The 19,941-nt window shown below is 42.3% G+C and overlaps 1 protein-coding gene and 1 pseudogene across 4 annotated transcripts in view; both read left to right on the top strand.

Moving 5' to 3' along the window:
* LOC309961166 (putative E3 ubiquitin-protein ligase HERC6) overlaps window positions 1–7,939 on the top strand; it is a 52,460-nt pseudogene extending 44,521 nt beyond the window's left edge. The window contains exons 12-15 of the transcript XR_014327193.1: window positions 975–1,133; window positions 3,210–3,353; window positions 4,839–5,004; window positions 7,427–7,939. The product of XR_014327193.1 is annotated as a putative E3 ubiquitin-protein ligase HERC6 (transcript). The remainder of the gene's footprint in view (window positions 1–974; window positions 1,134–3,209; window positions 3,354–4,838; window positions 5,005–7,426) is intronic.
* Window positions 7,940–12,372: 4,433 nt separating this feature from the next.
* Window positions 12,373–19,941, top strand: part of LOC309961434 (E3 ISG15--protein ligase HERC5-like) — a 40,925-nt gene continuing 33,356 nt past the window's right edge. For all 3 annotated transcript variants that reach the window (XM_082838682.1, XM_082838683.1, XM_082838681.1), the window contains exons 1-5: window positions 12,373–12,826; window positions 15,081–15,201; window positions 15,873–15,952; window positions 18,369–18,590; window positions 19,813–19,904. In XM_082838682.1, the coding sequence (XP_082694808.1) occupies window positions 12,559–12,826; window positions 15,081–15,201; window positions 15,873–15,952; window positions 18,369–18,590; window positions 19,813–19,904 (783 nt within the window). In that variant the 5' untranslated portion in view covers window positions 12,373–12,558. The remainder of the gene's footprint in view (window positions 12,827–15,080; window positions 15,202–15,872; window positions 15,953–18,368; window positions 18,591–19,812; window positions 19,905–19,941) is intronic.

The raw sequence follows: 19,941 nt of genomic DNA, 5'->3' as shown, positions 1-19,941 counted from the left end.
AAGGAACAAGCAGAAGAATCTAGGAGCATCATATATCACATTCCTGGTACTTAGTGGTGGCAGAGGTCTGGGGCAGGGCTTTCCCAAGCCTAGAGCCACAGGCACACTTGTCTCAGATGCTGGTAGAGGGCTTATATGGGCAACCACACTCAGCCTGGAAACCTGGGATAGCACAGCTGTTATCCACCTGTCTTGCTGTCACTATTGCAGGACAGGCCCCAAGAGGGTTGCATTGGTTTATAAATACTAAATACTCCTTTACTGTCCTTGGGATAAAGCAGAAGTCCTAGAGGAGTGTCGAGGTCAAAGCAAGGACAGCAAGTCCAGCACCTGATTTCTAATCCAAGGGAGTTCAGCAGAAGCAAGATTATGGGACTAAATTGGTAAGGAAATGTTGAGAATTCAGAAAAGCTACATGGAAGAACTGTATTGCGTGGCCAAGAAGAATGCTAGCTACAAAATGAGGCCACCAGTGACATCTTTTTAGGGAGTTCCCATGCAAATTCAGTAGATGGATCCCAGGTATTTGAAGTAGAGGAGTGGATTTTCTCTGGGAAAGCCTTTCCTCTAGTCTTCTTGCTACAGCTGACACGTCTGAGCTCCTCCACTGCCCTTATATTTTTGAGGATTATGGTGGCAAGACTGCGAAGTGGATGACACCGGATGAATGCTTCAGCATGTTTAATACCACTGTTGCCTGTAAGGATTATGTTTCCTATGATAAGTGATCTGAGACTACTTAGCTGTACATCCATGGTGAGTAATCCCCTATATACAATTCCTAGATGCCACAGATCCTGCCATCTCTTTATCTCCCATAATATAGATACGATGTTCTTTTCCTTAAATAATTACAATATGAGTGTATATAGCAATGGTAGGCATAAATGTGTGCTATATAAACTATGTTTATTTGAAATAGTAAACAATTCCTAGTATTCCTATGAGGATTCCTAAAATATTTCTTTTTCTAGGAATCAGAAGGGATAGACTGCATGGATTTTGGGCAAATAATTCTGCGAGGAAAGGAGGAATCCCCTCCATTTACGCTTGGAGTCAGACAGAGTCACCTAGTTGAAGATGCTCTGCGTCAGTTGAGCCAAGCTGAAGTCACTGACCTCCGGAAAATATTAGTGATGCAGTAAAAAGCCTCCTTGGGTATTTTTACCAATGTGGGAGGGAAACGTTTATACAACGTAGCACAGGAAGAGCCTGTGTTTGCAACTAGAGTTATCAGCCTAATGGTTTCCAGGATTCCTTGCTTCCCCTTCAGAGAAAAGCTATGGGGTGTTTAACCGAACACTGGGGTTATGAGTTAACTATTAGTTACCTATGGCTACAGAAATGCTGCTTAATGAACCATCCCAAGCACAGTGACTTAAAATAATAATTGTATAGATCTGCGATTCAGCTGAGGGTCTGCTAATCTAAGTTGAGCTCATCTGGGTGGCTTTGCAGGTTTTGTCTATACTTGTGTACATGTCTGCGAGTTAGCTACGGATTTGCTGATCTAGGCTAGGCCCGGCTGCGGCAGTTTGGCCCGGGGCCCTGGTTCCTACGTCTTCCATCTTCTTCCTGGGACCCGCAGACATGTTCTCACAGCATTGTCAGAGGTACAAGACAGGAAGCCCAGTCACATGACAAACATTGCTTTAGTCAAAGCAAGTCACAAGGCTGAACTCAGGTCAAGGGCTGGCAAGATATACTCAGCCTCTTTAATGAGGGGAACTGCAGAGTCACACACACGAGACCTGGGTCAAGGAGGGGTGAAGAACTGGGGCTGTGACTGCAATCAGCAAGCAGCAGGTGCAACAGGTACTTATCCTACCTTTTGGCTCTAGTTTTAGTCGTAGACTTTCCAGTATATTGGTTCCAGTTCTCGGCATCCTTCACTTCACCCTTTGTGGGCATCTGTAGGGTTTTCACTGTGCGGTACCTCAGATTGTTTGCCCACAGAATAATGACTAACTTTGTAGGTGAGGGCTGGCATCTGTCTAGAAGGGAGGGACTTTTCCTAATATCAGCCATGAGGGGAAGAGTTAAGTTCTCAGAGAAGTCAGAACCTGAGGGTGGGCCTCAGAGAGGAGAGGTATGCTCCCCAGCAGGGGACTCTAATGGAAAACACAGAAACTATTTTATAAGCCAGACTCTCTAGTTGTTGTCTCCCTCTGTACCTAGTTTCCTTCAAATCTTCCTTATGAGGAAATCAATAGAAAATGATTCTGCCTGCAGGAGATGACAAAGAGGTAAGAAGGCAAACTTCAAGACAAATCCAATCACACTATAGCCTCTGAACAAGGCAAGGTTGTCAAGGCCCTTTATGAGCAGGTCCTGACCGTGGCAAAGGCGGACTTGCTAGTGGAAATGAGCAGAAGTAGGAAAATCAGAAGCAAGTTTACTTTATTTTGGGATCTCTGGGTGGCATGCGAGGCAGAGCCTTGGAGATGGCGGCCAGTGGCCGAGGAGTTGCTTGATCGCAGTGCCAGTAAGTAAGATCTTCTAGGCAAACAGGAGAGAAAGAGAACTCTCAGTGAAGCTTGCTGAGACTTGTATTAAAAAGATAAAAAGAAACAGACAGAAAGGGAAGGATGGAAGGAGTAGTTAGAGAGGTAGTAGGAAACCCAGGACAGCACTCAACTACAAAGCCCAGAGGCAGACTTTAGAAACGAGGGACTTGTTCTTATTGACGCCCACAAGAGCATTCTGGGCAGCCAGCTCTGAAGGTTCCCACAAAGGTGCCATGCCCAGGCTGATGGGGAGGGCTGTTTATCTGAAGTCCTCATGAGGCGAGAGGCAGGAGAAACCAAATAATTGTTGACTGGAGCCCAAGTTTTAAAGCCTGAATGATGAGAGGAAGATAAACAAGATAGAAGAATTGAGGAACTTAGTGGCCCAGGGGTTTGAAGCACATCAAAATTTGGTTCAAGACACTGGTCAACATAACCGGAGAATGCTGAGCCTCGCCGGAATCCCGCTTCACTTGGTTCACGTAGCCGTGGAAGGGACCCATGCACTCACTATACAGTAATCTGACAGTAAATAGGTTCATGGCATCTGCTGCTCAGAAGCAGATTGAGGGAGAGCAGAGTACAGTCAGGTAAGGAGAGCAGATTCTGGGAATCCTGGTGATGGCAGGTTTGAAACTTTTCCGTAAAGGTCAAGGCATTATATTTTAAATCTGGACCTGGGACTGTGTTCTCTTTCCTCAGGTTGAATTTATTAAAGGAATTCGTTCTGTGGGAGAAGGGGTGAAGTCCGAGTTCTTCCACCGTATGTTTGAAGATGTGACCAAGAAAGAATATGGGATGTTCATATATCCTGAAGAGGGTTCCTACGTGCGGTTTCCTGTCAATGTAAGTTTTTTATTTGTTTTCTTATGGTTTTTCAGAACAGAAAAATATACCATATACTGTAACAGGAACACAACATATACTAATGTGAAATTAGGTCACATAAAGCCTTGCTACTCAAAACACTCTGCACAGCGCAGAACTCCAGCGTTACCTGGAGCTGTTAGAAAAGCAGAATCTCAGGCCCAGATCAGAACATGTATTTTTTTTTTTTTTTTTTTTTTTGCGGTACGCGGGCCTCTCACTGCTGTGGCCTCTCCTGTGGCGAAGCACAGGCTCCAGACGCGCAGGCTCAGCGGCCATGGCTCACGGGCCCAGCCGCTCCGCGGCATGTGGGATCTTCCCGGACCGGGGCACGAACCCGTATCCCCTGCATCGGCAGGTGGACTCTCAACCACTGCGCCACCAGGGAAGCCGTGTTTTGTATCTTTCTGAGAAAGAATGAACCTCTAAAAGATAGGAATGGCCAAGGTGTGCCAGTGGTAGGATTTTTATCAATCAACAAGCTTTTGCTGACTGTTTCTTGAGGTTCTCACATTGTATTAAATATTGTAGAAGATTCAAGTTAGTGTGTAACACAGTCTCTTTCCTCTTGAAACTTTTTATATATGTAGATGAAGCGATAAGACTAAAACACCAGGAACTTCAGCAATTTTTTGAAATTATAGGCTGCTGATTTTAAGTGTAATAGTTGTTGGGAAACATGGTAGGATAGGGAAGGAAGCAGTCATGTGGGATTAGAAGCCCAGAGTTCTAGTCTTGAGTGCTGATGGCTGTGTAATTTAGCCTGAGTTTTCAGTTTCCTCACCTATAAAACAGCTGTCATAATTTCTGTTCTGCCTGCTTTCCAGAGCTGTTGTGAGATTAAAACAAGGTATATCAAAGTGTGAAGCACCATGAAAACTTTAGGGCACTATACAAATTTAAGAGATTTCATCAGGACTTTTTCCTTCCTTTCCACAGACCCTCACAGTCAACGGCATCGGTCACCTTCCCTGACCCATATGCTTATCCCTGTAAGCACGTCTAGGTCGAGGCTGCATCACAGGGGAACACTCCTCTGACACACACCTGACATGCCCGGTGCCCACTGCAGGTGTAGATAAAGTGTACCCTTTCTTCCTGGTGTCATTTTTGTACATGAATTTGAAGACAAAGACTGTAAAATTAAATAGTGAAAACCTTGGTTTATAAGGCTATCTGAGCATGTTTTTTCATATTCCAGATGTGCTATTAGTCACAAAATGCAAATTCATTTATTCAGTGTCCTGAACTGTTAAAATTTGTATTTTAACTTATGGAAGGAATTTACTTTGTATTATAGCCTGTGTAAGAACCTCAAATTTTGATTTTCCTGAAGCCCATTTTGTTTCTAATTTCTGACTTTTAGAAAAGGGAAGCAAACCTTTTTTTTACTAATCTAATTATCCCTTTGGATTATTGATTATTTATAATACATTAAGGATTTTTTTCCTTCTCCTTTTCCCCCCTAAATTTGAGAAGAAGAGATATTTCCTCTTTGGGATGCTGTGTGGACTCTATTGTACAATTTTAACGTTGTCAACCTCCCTTTCCCACTGGGTCTGTTTAAGAAACTTCTGGACCAAGAGCCACCATTAGAAGATTTAGAAGAACTCAGTCCTCTTTTGGGGAAGTAAGTAAATATAATTGCTTTTCTAGGACTATATATGGAGTCAGTCTCAGTAGTTTAAATATAAATAATGTTATACACACAGACAAGGTCTTCAGTTTCAATAATTGTGCACACTCTTTAGATGAATTTGAATTTTGGCATGACTTGTAATCAAGTAAACATTTAGAAATGGAGAAAAGCCAAATGCCCCTTAATTATCAACCAGCACAATAAACGGAGCTCTGGCCTGGTCTCTTGAATTTATCCAGATGGAAACAGTTGCTTTGGATAGTACATGATATTCTTAATGAGAATCATGCATGCTATATTTGTTTTAAATAAATCCTAGTTAATCATTTCATTTATTTGAATAAATCAGCATGTCATCAACTTTATTTTTTAAGGTTTGAAAAATGCTTGTTCTAAGTTAAAAGGCAAACTATATCCTGTGAGGAAAATACTGGCAACACATACGACAGACAAAGGATTAATATCTCTGATGCATAGACATAGCTATAGATATAGATATGGCTATAGATATAGATATGGCTATATGTGTGTGTATATATAATAATAAAATGAAAATATGCTCAACCTCTCTAGTAATCAAGAAAATGCAAATGCAAATGAGATATTTTTCTGCTTACAGATTGACAACTGTTAAAAGTTTCTTATAAAATGTAGAGTTGGCAGCAGATGGGGGGGAAGTATTCTCTTCTCATGTACTGTTAGCGGAAGAATAAACTGGCTAGATTTACACCATGTGCTCTGACAGTGTAGAGCAGGGTTTTTCAACCTTGGCAATACTGATATTTTGGGCTGGATAATTCTTTGTTGTGGAGCGCTGACCTGGACATCGTAGGAATGTTTAGCAGCCTATGGGGTTGCTACCCACTAGATGCCAGTAGCAAAACTCCCTTCAGTCGTAACAACCAAAGATGTCTCCAGATTTTGCCAGATGTTCCCTGGGGGACAAAACCACCCCTGGTTGAGAATGACTGGTCTAGAGGAAGGGGCTCCTTCTTATAATTTCCACCACGGGCAGCAGTGTCTGTGTTAGCAGTGGGTCTACCAATTAAACCATAAATAGAGGTTAATTCCGGGAAGAGGGAGTGAGTAGGTGGAGAAGAAGAAATTTACATGGCATTTTATACATTTCTAAGTTGTCCACAACTTTTTCCATTTATTTCTTTTGAAATTTTACAAGAATAATAAATATAATGTTTTAAACCAAATAAGAAGTTCTAAATGATGAAGCTGATGACATTAAAGAAGTACTTGGCATACGATTTTCTGTGAGTACTAATGAAAGCCAGATTATAGTTTAGATTTAATGTTTTTTTTTTGTTTTTTTGGTTTTTTGCGGTACACGGGCCCCTTATTGTTGTGGCCTCTCTCGTTGCGGAGCACAGGCTCCGGACGCGCAGGCCCAACGGCCATGGCTCACGGGCCCAGTCGCTCCGCGGCACGTGGGATCTTCCCAGACCGGGGCACGAACCTGTGTCCCCCACATCGGCAGGCGGACTCTCAACCACTGCGCCACCAGGGAAACCCCAATCTTCTCTCTTAATGGGAAACTTTTGCTTCAGTCCAGTGGTTCTTTTCTATTTATTTATTTATTTAATTTATTTATTTTTGGCTGTGTTGGGTCTTCGTTGCTGCGCGCGGGCTTTCTCTAGTTGTGGCGAGCAAGGGCTACTCTTCGTTGCAGTGCACGGGCTCCTCATTGTGGTGGCTTCTCTTGTTGTGGAGCATGGGCTCTAGGCACATGGGCTTCAGTAGTTGTGGCACACGGGCTCAGTAGTTGTGGCTCGTGGGCTCTAGAGTGCAGGATCTGTAGTTGTGGTGCACAGGCTTAGTTGTTCCGTGGCATGTGGGATCTTCCCTGACCAGGGCTCGAACCTGTGTCCTCTGCATTGGCAGGTGGTTTCTTAACCACTGCGCTACCAGGGAAGCCCAGTCCAGTGGCTCTGTTGGCTGTACGTTCAGTGAGTTCACTTACATTTTCCTACCCCTGGCTTTTTCTTGGGCTTTCCCCCTTGCCTAGAATGGTCACCCAGCTCATCTCCTTGAGAACTGACTAGCCAGCTGTGACCTCTGAAGCTTCCCTGTCACCCCAGCCTCTCTCCCTGCCTTGAGTTAGCTCCTCATACTTCCTAGCTGAGCTAAACTAAACTTCCTTGTATCTTGCTGTTATATTTTCAGGTATATAATTTCCCCTCAACTAGATCATGAACTCACTAGATCAAGGACCAAGACCAAATGTCATGATTTTTTTTCACTCCACATGGTCCCATGTAGTTCTCTTTGCACAAGGGGACCCAATACATATTTGTTGAGTGAAGTGACTGATTTCTTCCTTTTCATTTTAAGTTTTGCTCTTCCTATGAACTCTCTTAACCAAAGTTTATTTCTTTTTAGTTTTTCTTATAGGAAATGAAAGGCTGCATGTAAAAAGCATACGGAAGGTGGGAATCCTATTTCGCTGTCCTGAAACTTTCAGTGAAAGAGATTTCTCAATATCACTGACATGTCATAATATTCTGGACCTCCCTAAATATTCTACTATGGAAAGAATGGAGGAAGCGCTTCAAGTAGCCATCAACAGCAACAAAGGATTTATGTCACCCACGGTCACAGAGTGATAGTGACCTTTGAGAGGCTCAGATCCCAGGTTCTCTCACCCTTCGATCCTTCTGTTCTTCTTAGTACAAAGTGTTGACGGATTTTAGTTAGAATAAGTTGACAAATGCTGGGATAAACAATAACATGATGAATCAAGGATAACATTTTTAATGAATCAACATTTCCTGATCCTTAAACTTGCTGTGAGAATGCTTGCTTTTTACTGAATTATTTCCTGAACAATAATTATCATTTAAAAATATACTAAATGTTAAAAGCTAACAGATATTTTTAAAAAACTGTACATCTAGGGGGCTTCCCTGGTGGCGCAGTGGTTGAGAATCCGCCTGCCGATGCAGGGGACGCGGGTTCGTGCCCCGGTCCGGGAGGATCCCACATGCCGTGGAGCGGCTGGGCCCGTGACCCATGGCCTCTGAGCCTGCGCGTCCGGAGCCTGTGATCCGCAGCAGGAGAGGCCACAACAGTGAGAGGCCCGCCTTAAAAAAAAAAAAAAAATTGTACATCTAATAAACACTGTCTGCAAATATGAAAGACATGCTGAAGTTCAAAAAAATAAAACTATAAACTAATTCAACATGTTTTTGAGGCACATAGATATATATTTTTATATTCCGGAATGTCTCCAGAGTTTTGATTTTAGCCAAACAATCTATTTGAAAAATCTAAATGTTAAGGGATTTATTAATTTAATGAATAATGACTTATGCTCATTGCTGTGTTCCAAGAAGCATTCTTTATTTTGGTTAAAGGCTAAGCCCAACAAGGAACTCCCATTGAATTACAGTTGGACAAAAATGAAGAACATGAAATATGTTTTCAGCATCATGGTATAGAATGAATTAAAGGAGAGATATAAGTATGGTGGAAATGAATTTTGTGGGCCATTTCCATCTCATATTAAATTTTAAACTGTAAGCTATTCTATAAATGCCTATTGTCATCCCAAACCACACACAGAAGCCTTGTGTCAGTGGTACTTTGGGAAAGGAAGCTGTGGGGTGAAGTTCCTACTGGGGTGCTGATGTGGAAAGAGGGCAGGCATCTGAGGACAGACAGAACAGACATAGAGACTGAACCAAGGACACTAGAAGGTAAGGTGGTTAGTAGAAACATAAGCCCCCGGCAAATCCCCATAGCTATTTTGGATAGATCTAGTTTCTACAATAAATGCAATGAAGGCCCAGATGTATTCTATTTGAATTTTAAGGGAAAAGGTAACTTCTAAATCTTAGGGATCCTTAGGCCCCTGACTTTTGGGTTGTGTTTTTCAGGCCTTTCAACTCCAACATTACTTTTTCTGTGCAAATGGGTGAACTGTACTAAACATATGAAGAAGAGATAGTACCAATTCTTTATATACTCTTTCGGAAAATAAAGGTAGTGAGAACACTTCCCAATTAATTCTCTGTTGCCAGCGTTACCCTAATACCAAAACCAGATAAAGACATTACAGGCAAAGAAAACTACATGTATCTCTCATATGAACAGATACAAAAATCTTCTACAAAGTTTTAACGTGTCAAACACCCAATAAAATATAAAAAGGATACTACCTTGTGACCAACTGGGATTTAGTCCAGAAATGCATTTGAAAATCCATTATATTTCACTATAATAGAAAAAACAATCACATCATTACCTCAATAGAGGTAGAATAATACTGACAAAATTCAACAGCCACTCGTGCAGGATGAATAGCCACTCATGCAGGATGAATACTCTTGGAAAACTAGGAACTTCCTCAACCTGATTACTTCATACTTAATGGTGAAAGACCAAATGCTTTCCTACTAAAATTGGGAACAAGGCCAAGATGTTTGTCATCGCTTCTGTTCAACATTGTACTAGATGTACTTAGTCCATACAATAAGGCAAAGTAAAAAACAGAAAGGGCATAATGATTAGAAAGGAAACAGTAAAGCTATCTTATTTATAAATTACATGGGTATCCGTAGGCTATTCAAAGGGATCCATACAAAAAAACTACTAGAACTATTAAGTAAATATAGAAAGGTGTCAGGATTCAAGGTCAATGTAAAAATTAATTGCATTTATATATACTCACAACAATCATACACTGAATTTTTTTAAAGTACCATTTGCAATATCATCAAAAAATAAGAAATACTAAGGATAAATTTAATAAAATATGTTCGACTGTTCCCTGAAAACTTGAAAATATTGCTGAATGAGATTAAAGAAGCTTTAAATTAATGGAGAGAGACATGCTCATGGACAGAAGAATCAATATTATCAGCATGTCAGTTCTTCTGAAACTGATCTAATTTAGTGCAATTTCAAAATCCTTGCAGTCTGTTTTGTAGAAATTGATAAACTGATCTTAAAGTGTATATGGAAATGCAAAGGACCTAAAATAGGCAAAACAACATTGAAGAAGGACCATGGTGGAACAGTTGAGTGAACCGATTTTGAGACTTAATTAGAATCTACAGTAATCAAGGCAGTGTGGTACTGGAGTAAAAATGGACATACAGGACTTCCCTGGTGGTGCAGTGGTTAAGAATCCACCTGCCAATGCGGAGTACATGGGTTCGAGCCCTGGTCTGGGAAGATCCCACATGCCACGGAGCAACTAAACCCGTGCACCACGACTACTGAGCCTGCGCTCTAGAGCCCGCAAACCACAACTACTGAAGCCCGCGTGCCACCACTACTGAAGCCCACGCACCTAGAGCCCATGCTCCTCAATAAGAGAAGCCACCGCAATGAGAAGCTCACACACCACAACGAAGAGTAGCCCCCGCTCGTCGCAACTAGAGAAAGGCTGCATGCAGCAACAAAGACCCAACACTGTCAAAAATAAATAAATTTATTTTTTTTAAAAATGAACATACAGATAATGGAACACAATAAAAAGTCCAGAAGTAAATCAAATCACATATAGCCAACAGTTTTGACAAAGACGCCAAGGCAATTCAGTGGAACTGTTCCAAACTGGAACAGTTGGAAATCCATAAGAATAAAAAAATGAACCTCTTCCCTTACCTCACATCATAAAGAATAATTCATTTGAAATGTAACAAAGACCTAAAGCTATAAAACTTCTAGAAGATAACATATAAGAAAATCTTTGTTACCTTGGGTCAAGCAAAGGTTTCTTAAGTAAGACAAAAAAGGCATGAACTATGTAAGAGAAAAACAAAAATGGATAAAGAAGAAAAAATGAATAAACTGCATCAAAATTAAAACTTAAGCTCTTCAAATGACATTTTTTCATGTAATTTTATTTTTTTGTTTTAGTTTTATCATAGCTTTTTTTAAATTGAAGTATAGTTGCTTTACAATATTGTGTTAGTTCAAATGACATTTTTAATAAAATCAAAAGGCAAGCCACAGACTGGTAGGAAACATTTCAAAACATATGTCTAATAAAGGACTTTATATGTAACATAAAGAGTTATATTACAGGGACTTCCCTGATGGTCCAGTGGTTAAGACTCCACGCTCCCAATGCAGGGGGCCCTGGTTTGATCCCTGGTCAGGGAACTAGATCCCACATGCTGCAACTGAAGATCCTGCAAGCTGCAAGGAAGATCCCATGTGCAGCAACTAAGACCCAGCACAGCCAAATAAAATAATAAATAAATATTAAAAAAGAACTCTGTTATACATATAAAAAACCCTTAGATAATAAGCAATCGAATAAATGGGCAAAAGATATGAACAGACCACCAAATAAGAGACAGAGATCAGCACTAATAAGCACCTGAAAAAATGCTAAATATCATTAATTGTTAGGGAAATGGAAATTAAAACTGCGATAAGATAGTACTCTAGACTACCTGAATTGCTAAAATTAAAAAGACTGACCAAACCAAATGTCAGCAAGGATACAGAGGGACTGGACTCCCATAAACTGCTGGATGGAATGCAAAATAGTATAGCACTTTAGAAAAGTTTGGTAGTTTCTTAAAATGATATTCATGTACTTACCATATGACACAGCAATTCCATTTTTAGGTATTTACCCCAAAGAAATGAAAACATTTATCCACTCAAAGACTTGTTCACAGTGTTCACAGCACTTCTATTCTCTGTGGGCACACACCGGAAAGGACTGAAAAGTCTGCCTATTGGTAAATGGATAAAGAAATTGTGGTATATCCATATAATAGAATACCACTCAATAACAAAGAGGGAACTACTGATGAAACACTACAGGATGAATCTCAAAAGCATTATGCTAAGTGAAAAAAGTCAGACACAAAAGACTGCACAAGTTTGAGTCCATTCCTAAGAAACTCTAGAAAAGGCAAAGATTTATTGACAGCAGAACAGTGGTTGCAGGGATCGCAGCGTGGGCCGTGGTACGGTACGGCACTAGTTTCACCACAAGACTGCGGCAGAGCCCCCAACAGAATGCTTAACAACTTTCAGCTCTCCGGGCCACCATAGTTTCTGGAAATTCTGCACGTCCGTCTGTGTCAGGGCTCCTCCTAGTGGAATTGCAGTGTTTCTTCGAAGGCCACCTTGTCCAGTTCAGGTGGCTACTGCCCGCCCGAGGACACCTTCTCAGCCCTGCCCACCCACCTCTTCACCGGCCAGCTTCCTGTTTACTCTGGCCACCATCCAAGCCAGTCGTGAGTCATAGAGTTTCCCTTTAACTTTTCCTTTTCGATTCCGCCCACTTAAAAAAAAAAAAGGCAGTTTCGATTCTCTCTGACACTGCCGGCTCCGCCCCCAAACAGCACATTGGAAGCCCGGCGTCGGGGCAGGGGCGGGGTAGGGAGGCTGCGGGTCCTCGACGCCGTCGTGCGTTGCGCTCGTTCCGCCTCCGCACCGCGACGCTTCGTGGCCCGTGGGCGCTCTCGCAGCGGCCGTCTCCCCCATTCCTTGCCTCGCCACAGCTCGGTCTCTTCCGAAGGTCTGGAGAGCGGAGGCACTGCCGTGGAGCCCGGGAAAACGGTGATGGAGCGGAGGCCATCGAGGAGGTCGCGGGGCGGCGGCGCGCGCTTGGCGCCCGGGCTAGTCCCCGCGTCCCGGCCCGCGGAGCTGCGGGGTGCGAAGCTCTGGCTCTTCCCCAGCGCCGACCCGCTCCGCAGCGCGCTGTCCCGGAGGACCGAGGCGACGCGCCAGATGTGCTGCACGCGCGAACGCCTGGCTGTGCTGGAGCGCGGCGGCGCCGGCGTCGAGGTCCACCAGCTGCCGGCGGGGAGCGACGGCGCCAGGAAGCCGAGTGAGTGGGGCGACGCAGCGCCCGCTCGGCCCTCCCGCCGCGGGCTGGGGGTGTGAGTGCGGTGGGCTGCCGGGGTCGGAGTCGCGGTCGGGGCCAGCAGGGACGCTTCTCTAAAGAGTGTCCCGACTTGTGGGTGTGCAGTCCTTCTCTCACCGCGAAGGACATTCAGAAGGGGACCCGACGCCGCAGCGGTCGGCGGAGGCCGCAGACGCGCTTCGGCCCGGGGGCTTTTCGCGCTTGGCTCGTGCAGCATCCCTGAGCTCTCCCCGCCCCGAGCCCGGTGGGCGTGGAGGTTGGCGGGGTGGTGGCGAGGAGTAGTCGGCTGCGTCCGCCAACCGCACGGAGGGAGTGTACCGGCAGCATCTTAATCTCAGCCAGTCCTCCTCTGTCGTTGGTTTCTGTTCCAAGTGTGTTTCTCACTGACCCCTTTTTCGGTCCGCTCCTATTTGGAGTTTTTGGAGAACCTCTTTCGCGTTATCTCGTTCTCAGTGACGATGTTTGCAGGTATTTTAAAGAGTGCTTTCAGTTGCACTTCTCCTCGGTAAACTCTGTAGAGATTAGGTCCGGTGTCTGTAGCTCCCATTCTACAGGTGGGCGGGAAAGCAAATGGCCACACACTTAACTGAAAAATTTGCCCTTCTGTTGAGTGAAGAACATGATATTTTACTTTTGTTCGTTTTACTTTTAACTTGAGCGGAGTCGAAGTTTTTTTTTCTGTGGGTCATTCGCATTTCTTTTTGGTGAACTGCCTGTTCATTCATATCTTTGCCTGGCTTTTTAAAAAATTGAGTTGTTGGGCTTCCCTGGTGGCGCAGTGGTTGAGAGTCCGCCTGCCGATGTAGGAGACGCGGGTTCGTGCCCCGGTCCGGGAGGATCCCACATGCCGCGGAGCGGCTGGGCCCGTGAGCCATGGCCACTGAGCCTGCGCGTCCGGAGCCTGTGCTCCGCAACGGGAGAGGCCACAGCAGTGAGAGGCCCGCGTACCACACACACAAAAAAGAAAATATTGAGTTGTCATCTTTTTCGTATTTATTTCGAAGAGTTTTTGAATATTGAGTTAGAGGAGCCTTTTGTCGGTCATATATGTTGTAAAATTTTCCCCGACTTGCTTTTAGCTAAGGTTATTTTGTCTACTTCATCAATCTTTTACGGAGGCTTATGCATTTTGTGTTATGTTAGAAAGCTATTCACAATCCAATTTCTTTTTTTAATGTTCTCATCTTTATACAAATTTTAAGATTTTACTTTTAAACCTAAAATTTTTGATACACTTGGAAATTATTTTGACTTAAGGAATGAAGTAGGGGGATCTAGATTGATTTGTTTCTCCAAACTGGCTAGCAGGATGTCCCAATACCTTTTTTGAATAAACCCTCCCTCCTTTTTTTCAACTGATTTGAAATGCTGGCTCTCTAAAAAACTTTAGTCTGTTGGGCGATTTCTTCTTTATTACCAAACTGTTTTGGTTCTCTTAGCATTTTTATTATGAAGTCGTTTGTGCTTTGATATTTTTACATGAATAAATGTTTTTCGTTAGAACTGAAAACTGAAACAGGGTCCCAAATCTATCCTACTTTTTGTGAACAAATTAGAGTAAATGGCATAGTGGACAATTTTAAATCTTTAACTTTTATAAAGGGCTAAATGTGCACTAATGCCAATAACAATTCTTTTAACAACATCCTTTTTAAAAATCGTCCCCCCACCCCAAATGTCTCCTTTTAAGAATATAGGCCTTGGCTTCTAGATGGAGCGTCAGGAGGGGTTTATTATTGTTATTTGTTTTGTTTTTGGAAAGAGTGTATCTCAGAATACACAATATTTTACTTTTTAAATTAGTTGTGGGGGCTTCCCTGGTGGCGCAGTGGTTGGGAGTCCACCTGCCGATGCAGGGGACACGGGTTCGTGCCCCAGTCCGGGAAGATCCCACATGCCGCGGAGTGGCTGGGCCCGTGAGCCATGGCCGCTGAGCCTGCGCGTCCGGAGCCTGTGCTCCGCAACGGGAGAGGTCACAACAATGAGAGGCCCGCGTACCAAAAAAAAAAAAAAAGAGTTGTGTTGTCCAAAAATTAAGGTATATTTTCTTACAGCCTTTTTCATTTCTAGCTCTTCAAATTTAGTTTCTCTTTCTGAACTTCTTGAACAGGAATCTAAAAGCAAACTTTTTCCAGGTGTTTTAAGTGTATTATGATGAAATGCATAATAATAGTGGGTAACAGAATGGTGACAGCTCCTGGTTGGATTTGCTCTGCAGAGTGCATTAAGTTAGGGAAAAAAATGAAGATACATTCCATGGACCAAGGAGCAGAGCACATGCTGGTTCTCTCCTCAGATGGAAAACCATTTGAGTACAACTATAGCATAAAACATGCAAGGTAAGGAAGGTTTTTTCTTTTATTAAAAACTATTTAAATTTTACTCAAAAGGCAATCATAATTTTTGTTGGAAGATGTTACTTTATATGATCCTTGTCGCCTGCTTTATACAGTGACATCTTAAGTAAATGATGAATTCTGGACAAGTGAATTCTATCAATGAACTAGAAATCAATTTATGTCTCCCATTGCATGCACCATGTGTTGCTTTGGCATTTAAAGGAAATGATTGCTTAGTCCACATAGCCCCAAACTGGACTTGCACATTCATTAACTCATTTAACCCTCATAATAATACTATAAGTTATATTTACAGAAATAGTTTTCAACCTTGGGAAAAAATGAATTATCATGGAATGATTTGTGAGACTTTTTACTAGTAGATAATGTGAATTAGAAGTTATTTTCATCTTGTATTATTCCTGCATCATAAAATTATTGTTTGCAAAAGTGTCTTAGAATCATCTTACCACAGTTTTGTAATGCACATTATTTTCTTTTTAAGCCACTAATTAAAGCATGTTATTATTATAATAATTTTAGATGTGCTGAATGTGAAGCAGTAAATTTAATGTTTTGAGCTTCAATCCTAATTAAATACAATTAATAATTCTTACATCAATGTTGTGACTTCCATTATGTGATCAATATAAAACATTTTCTTTCATCAGGTTTCAGTGCATTTTACAAGAAAAAAATAATATAATTCAGATCACATGCGGAGATTATCATTCGCTTGCACTCTCAAAAGGTACTTTTCTGGAATATTAATTGTTTCTTAGAGGGAGCAAATGTGTGTGTGTATAGAACTAGTAGAATGTATGTGCTTCACTTTGTAAGAGGACAGAAGTATGGTTTTGAATGTGATATGGTCTAGAGCACTACTAAAGGAGATACAAAATTAGAATTCTTGAACCTATAAAATCTTCAGGTTTTCATAATTACTATTCCTACATTTTCTTCTGTCAAATGACAAAACTAAAACAATTTGGTAACGAGTTTGATGTCCTTTATTTAAGGGAAAAGAACCCATGGATTGAGAGTGTACAGGGCTTCACAAGCAGTGGAACAGTCTTCCCGAGGGGTTTCGGGCAAGGGCGAGTTTAGTGTCAGAAGCCTCAACGCGGAAACCGGGCGTGACTGGCTGAGGTTGCGTGGCTGACATTTAGAAAGATCAAGGAACAAGGAAATCAGTGTAGAGCGCAGCGTCGACTTGGTGTTTGGGGCTTGGCTGACTGCATATGCTGTGTTTCTGGTCAAGCGGAGCATTTACAGCGGCATGAAAGTTTGGTTTGGTGACATGGAACCTGGGCTACCTCTTGGGCCTAGAGCTTTATTTCAGAAGTTCCATGTTTGTTTACTTTTCAAATATGAAACAGTGAAAATATTCTGAATAATCAAAATCTCCTCTCTGGAAGCAGGACCAGGCATGGTCCACCCTTTTCCAGAACTTTCTTCCCTTTTCCTAGTGCTCTTCTAGCTCCCATGATAGGAGCTCAGAATCCCTTGGGTCTGCTTTTATGACCAGTTTGCAGGCCTCTGACGTGTTTTAACATTACCTTTTGAATTCAGAGATTCTCCCCAGCCCTTTATTACTTCCTGTTTCTTATCAGATTCCATAATGGTAGGGAAGGGAAGTAGTGAATATGGAGTATTTCCTGAAGAAACTTGACCTAATTAAGACAGGAAGGCGATAGAGGGGGGAATTCAGGATCAAGGAAATGTTTTAAATACGTAGGACAGATATAAACATAAACCAAATGAAAGCTGGAATTCAAGGGAAGTAAGTAATCAAGTATTTGACCTGTACTGAAGGCCCTGCTAAGGTTTGAGTGTATAAAACTTGTATTGGAAAAAACTGGTTGTTTGAGTTCATCCATTTATGAACAGATCTTTCATTTTGAGTATCTACCATGTTGAGGTTGTGAAGATGAGACAGACACACTGTGCCTTCAAGAAGCCCAGGATCTAGGGATGTGGAGCGAAGGGGTTGTTCAGGGTTTGTAATTGGTAAATCACAATCTAGGAAGAATGAAAGTTGGGAAAGCAAGAAAGGGAACTACTGATCGTTCTTAGTGGTATCATAATATTCCTGGTGGCTGATAGGCATGTGATAATTACGTTTGAAGGAAAACCTCTGTCTCCCACCAGGTCCTGCTCAGTAAAGATTAAATCTCCGATATATTCTTTTAGACCCCATTAGATACTGTCGTCTCTATTGATAATATCTAAGAACTTTTCTTTAAAAACATGATCCAATGTGTATGGGTATGACTGATTCACTTTGCTGTACACCTGAAACTAGCACAACATTGTGAATCAACTATACTCCAATAAAAATTTTTAAAATAAATAAGTAAAATAAAAATATGTTCCATATATTCAATTAATGGAAGAAGATGCTCACTCTTTCAAAACACTGTGCTGCAGTTTTCAATGTATTTTTAAGGTATTTATTTGGCATCTTAAGGCACTTGGGAGAGGGAAAGAAAGAAAAGTAGTTTTAGGTTTTATTTTCCCAAATGTAGAATGTTTCTATCTTTCATGGGCCCATCCTGTGGGATTTTTAACATAAGTGGTTCTTGAATTTGATTATAATATATTCAGATAGCTTTATTCTTTGTCCGTTCGGGCTGCTATGACAAAAATAGACTGGGTGGCTTAAACAACAGAAATTTATTTCTCACGGTTCTGGAGGTAGAAGTGCAAAGTAAGGGTTCCAGCAGGTTCGGTGTCTACTGAGGGCCAGTTTTCTAACAGGTGGAGAGGATGAGGGAGCTCTCTGGGGACCCATTTGTGAGGGCGTTAACCCCATTCATGAGTGCCCCCCACCTCGCCATCTCATCTAATTCTAGTCACCGCCCAAAGGCCTCACCTCCTAATACCGTCACACTGAGGGTTAGGATTTCAACGTAGGAGTTTTGGGGGGACACAGACATTCAGTTCATAGCACTACCCTTTGAGGTAAGAGGTAAGGAATTGTAACTGTCATTGCTAAAGTGAAGGTTCTGGTTTTTCTGACCCAGACATGAGAGGATCTGGGCAGTCTTGTCAGTTTGAATGGAGGAGATCATGATGGTATAGTATGGATAGCACATAATGTCCTAGGGTGATGTCTGCTGCATTTTAAACTTAACTAAGACAGCGTTTTCTCTGTTTACGTCAAGGTGGTGAGCTTTTTGCGTGGGGACAGAACTCAGACGGCCAGCTTGGAGTTGGAAGAGGATTTGCCTCGGTCCCTACACCGCAGATCGTGGAGCACCTCTCAGGAGTCCCCTTGGTTCAGATTTCTGCGGGAGAAGCCCACAGCATGGCCTTATCCATGTCGGGAAACATTTACTCATGGGGAAGAAATGATTGTGGACAGCTGGGCCTGGGCCACACTGACAGTATGGAAACATATTTTCAAATTCATATTCTAAACAAATATATATTTGTCATATAAGAGATGAATGTACCACAGACTTCCCTGGCAAAAATGATTCAGATCCCCACTTTCATTAGCACTGATCTCCCCGGTTATCTCTCTGTCTTCAGGGCAGAATCGGTCTAAACGACATGCATGCGCAGTGTGCCGGTCATGGCTGTAATTGAGACGTGTGTCAGGGCCAAGTAGGAAAAAGGGAAAGAGCATTGGACTGGGGATCAGAATACCTGGGCTTTGATTCCCACTTGAAGTTAACTAATTTCAGGACCTACCCAAGTCACTTACTTTTCTCTAGGTCTTATTTTCTTTTTCTGTAAAGTGATGAGTTTGGATGAAGTGACCTTCAAGGTACTTGTGCACTTAAATGTCTATTATTCCAATTACATTAGGACAAAAGGATACTAAAATTCTATTTAGAAACTCACCTGTCCCAGTCTCATAAGGTATTCATTACATCTGTACACACACACGAAAACACAACAATTCTCATTATTGAGCTACCCCTACAAAGCAGATGGCAATATTTCTGATTACCCCAAACACCTTGTTAGAGATTTCAGGTGTGGCAAACTCAGCTGCTTCATTAGCTGTGGTGATGAACACGTTCCCCCCAGAGTTACTGATCAGATAACTGCATTTCTGCCTCACATGGTCCAATGCTAGTTACTCAGGAGAACCCGTAAGTCAGTGTTAGAAAAATACTCAGAGGAGGAAAAGGAATAAAGGACAGTTGAACTTATTTTTGGGGAATCTCTAAGTGCTTGGACGAGAAAATAATCGTGAAAGAGAGAAGAGGTAGTGGAAGGGAAGGACAGTGTAGTAGAGACTTTGAAAGAAAAAAGAAGCTTTATGTTCATTAAAAGGGTAATGCTAGATGGGACTTGGAAATATCAGGTATGCTTCAATGAAGGCTAATCAGGTCAGGTTCAAAAGAGAAGAAGGGGCTCTGGGAAGTGAAAGTGACACTTTCACAGGTGAGGGCCCCCGACTGTGGCCCTTTGACCACTGCGCACCTCTGCTTTTAGACCTAAATGTACCAACACAGAGCCTTTCTTGTCAGTGTGTTAGGAGCTGTTGTGATGGGCCTAGAGGAAGTGGTCTGGGTATTTTATCAGTAGGTGGAACTCTAGTGTGAAATTCACCATTTCCTTTGGGTCACTTGAACTCTTCTTTCCCTTGCCTAGATAAAGATTCTCCTTGCCTTATTGAAATGCCGGACAGTCAGAAAGTTGAATTTCTCGCTTGTGGTGGCTCTCACACTGCCCTGCTAACAAAGGTGCGTTACCCTTGTCTCTCTGACTGTAATCCCAGGA

Source organism: Leucopleurus acutus (genome assembly GCF_964270905.1).
Source record: "Leucopleurus acutus genome assembly, chromosome: 4".
Classification (NCBI taxonomy): Eukaryota; Metazoa; Chordata; class Mammalia; order Artiodactyla; family Delphinidae; genus Leucopleurus; species Leucopleurus acutus.
This window is presented reverse-complemented; position numbering and strand designations above follow the sequence as displayed.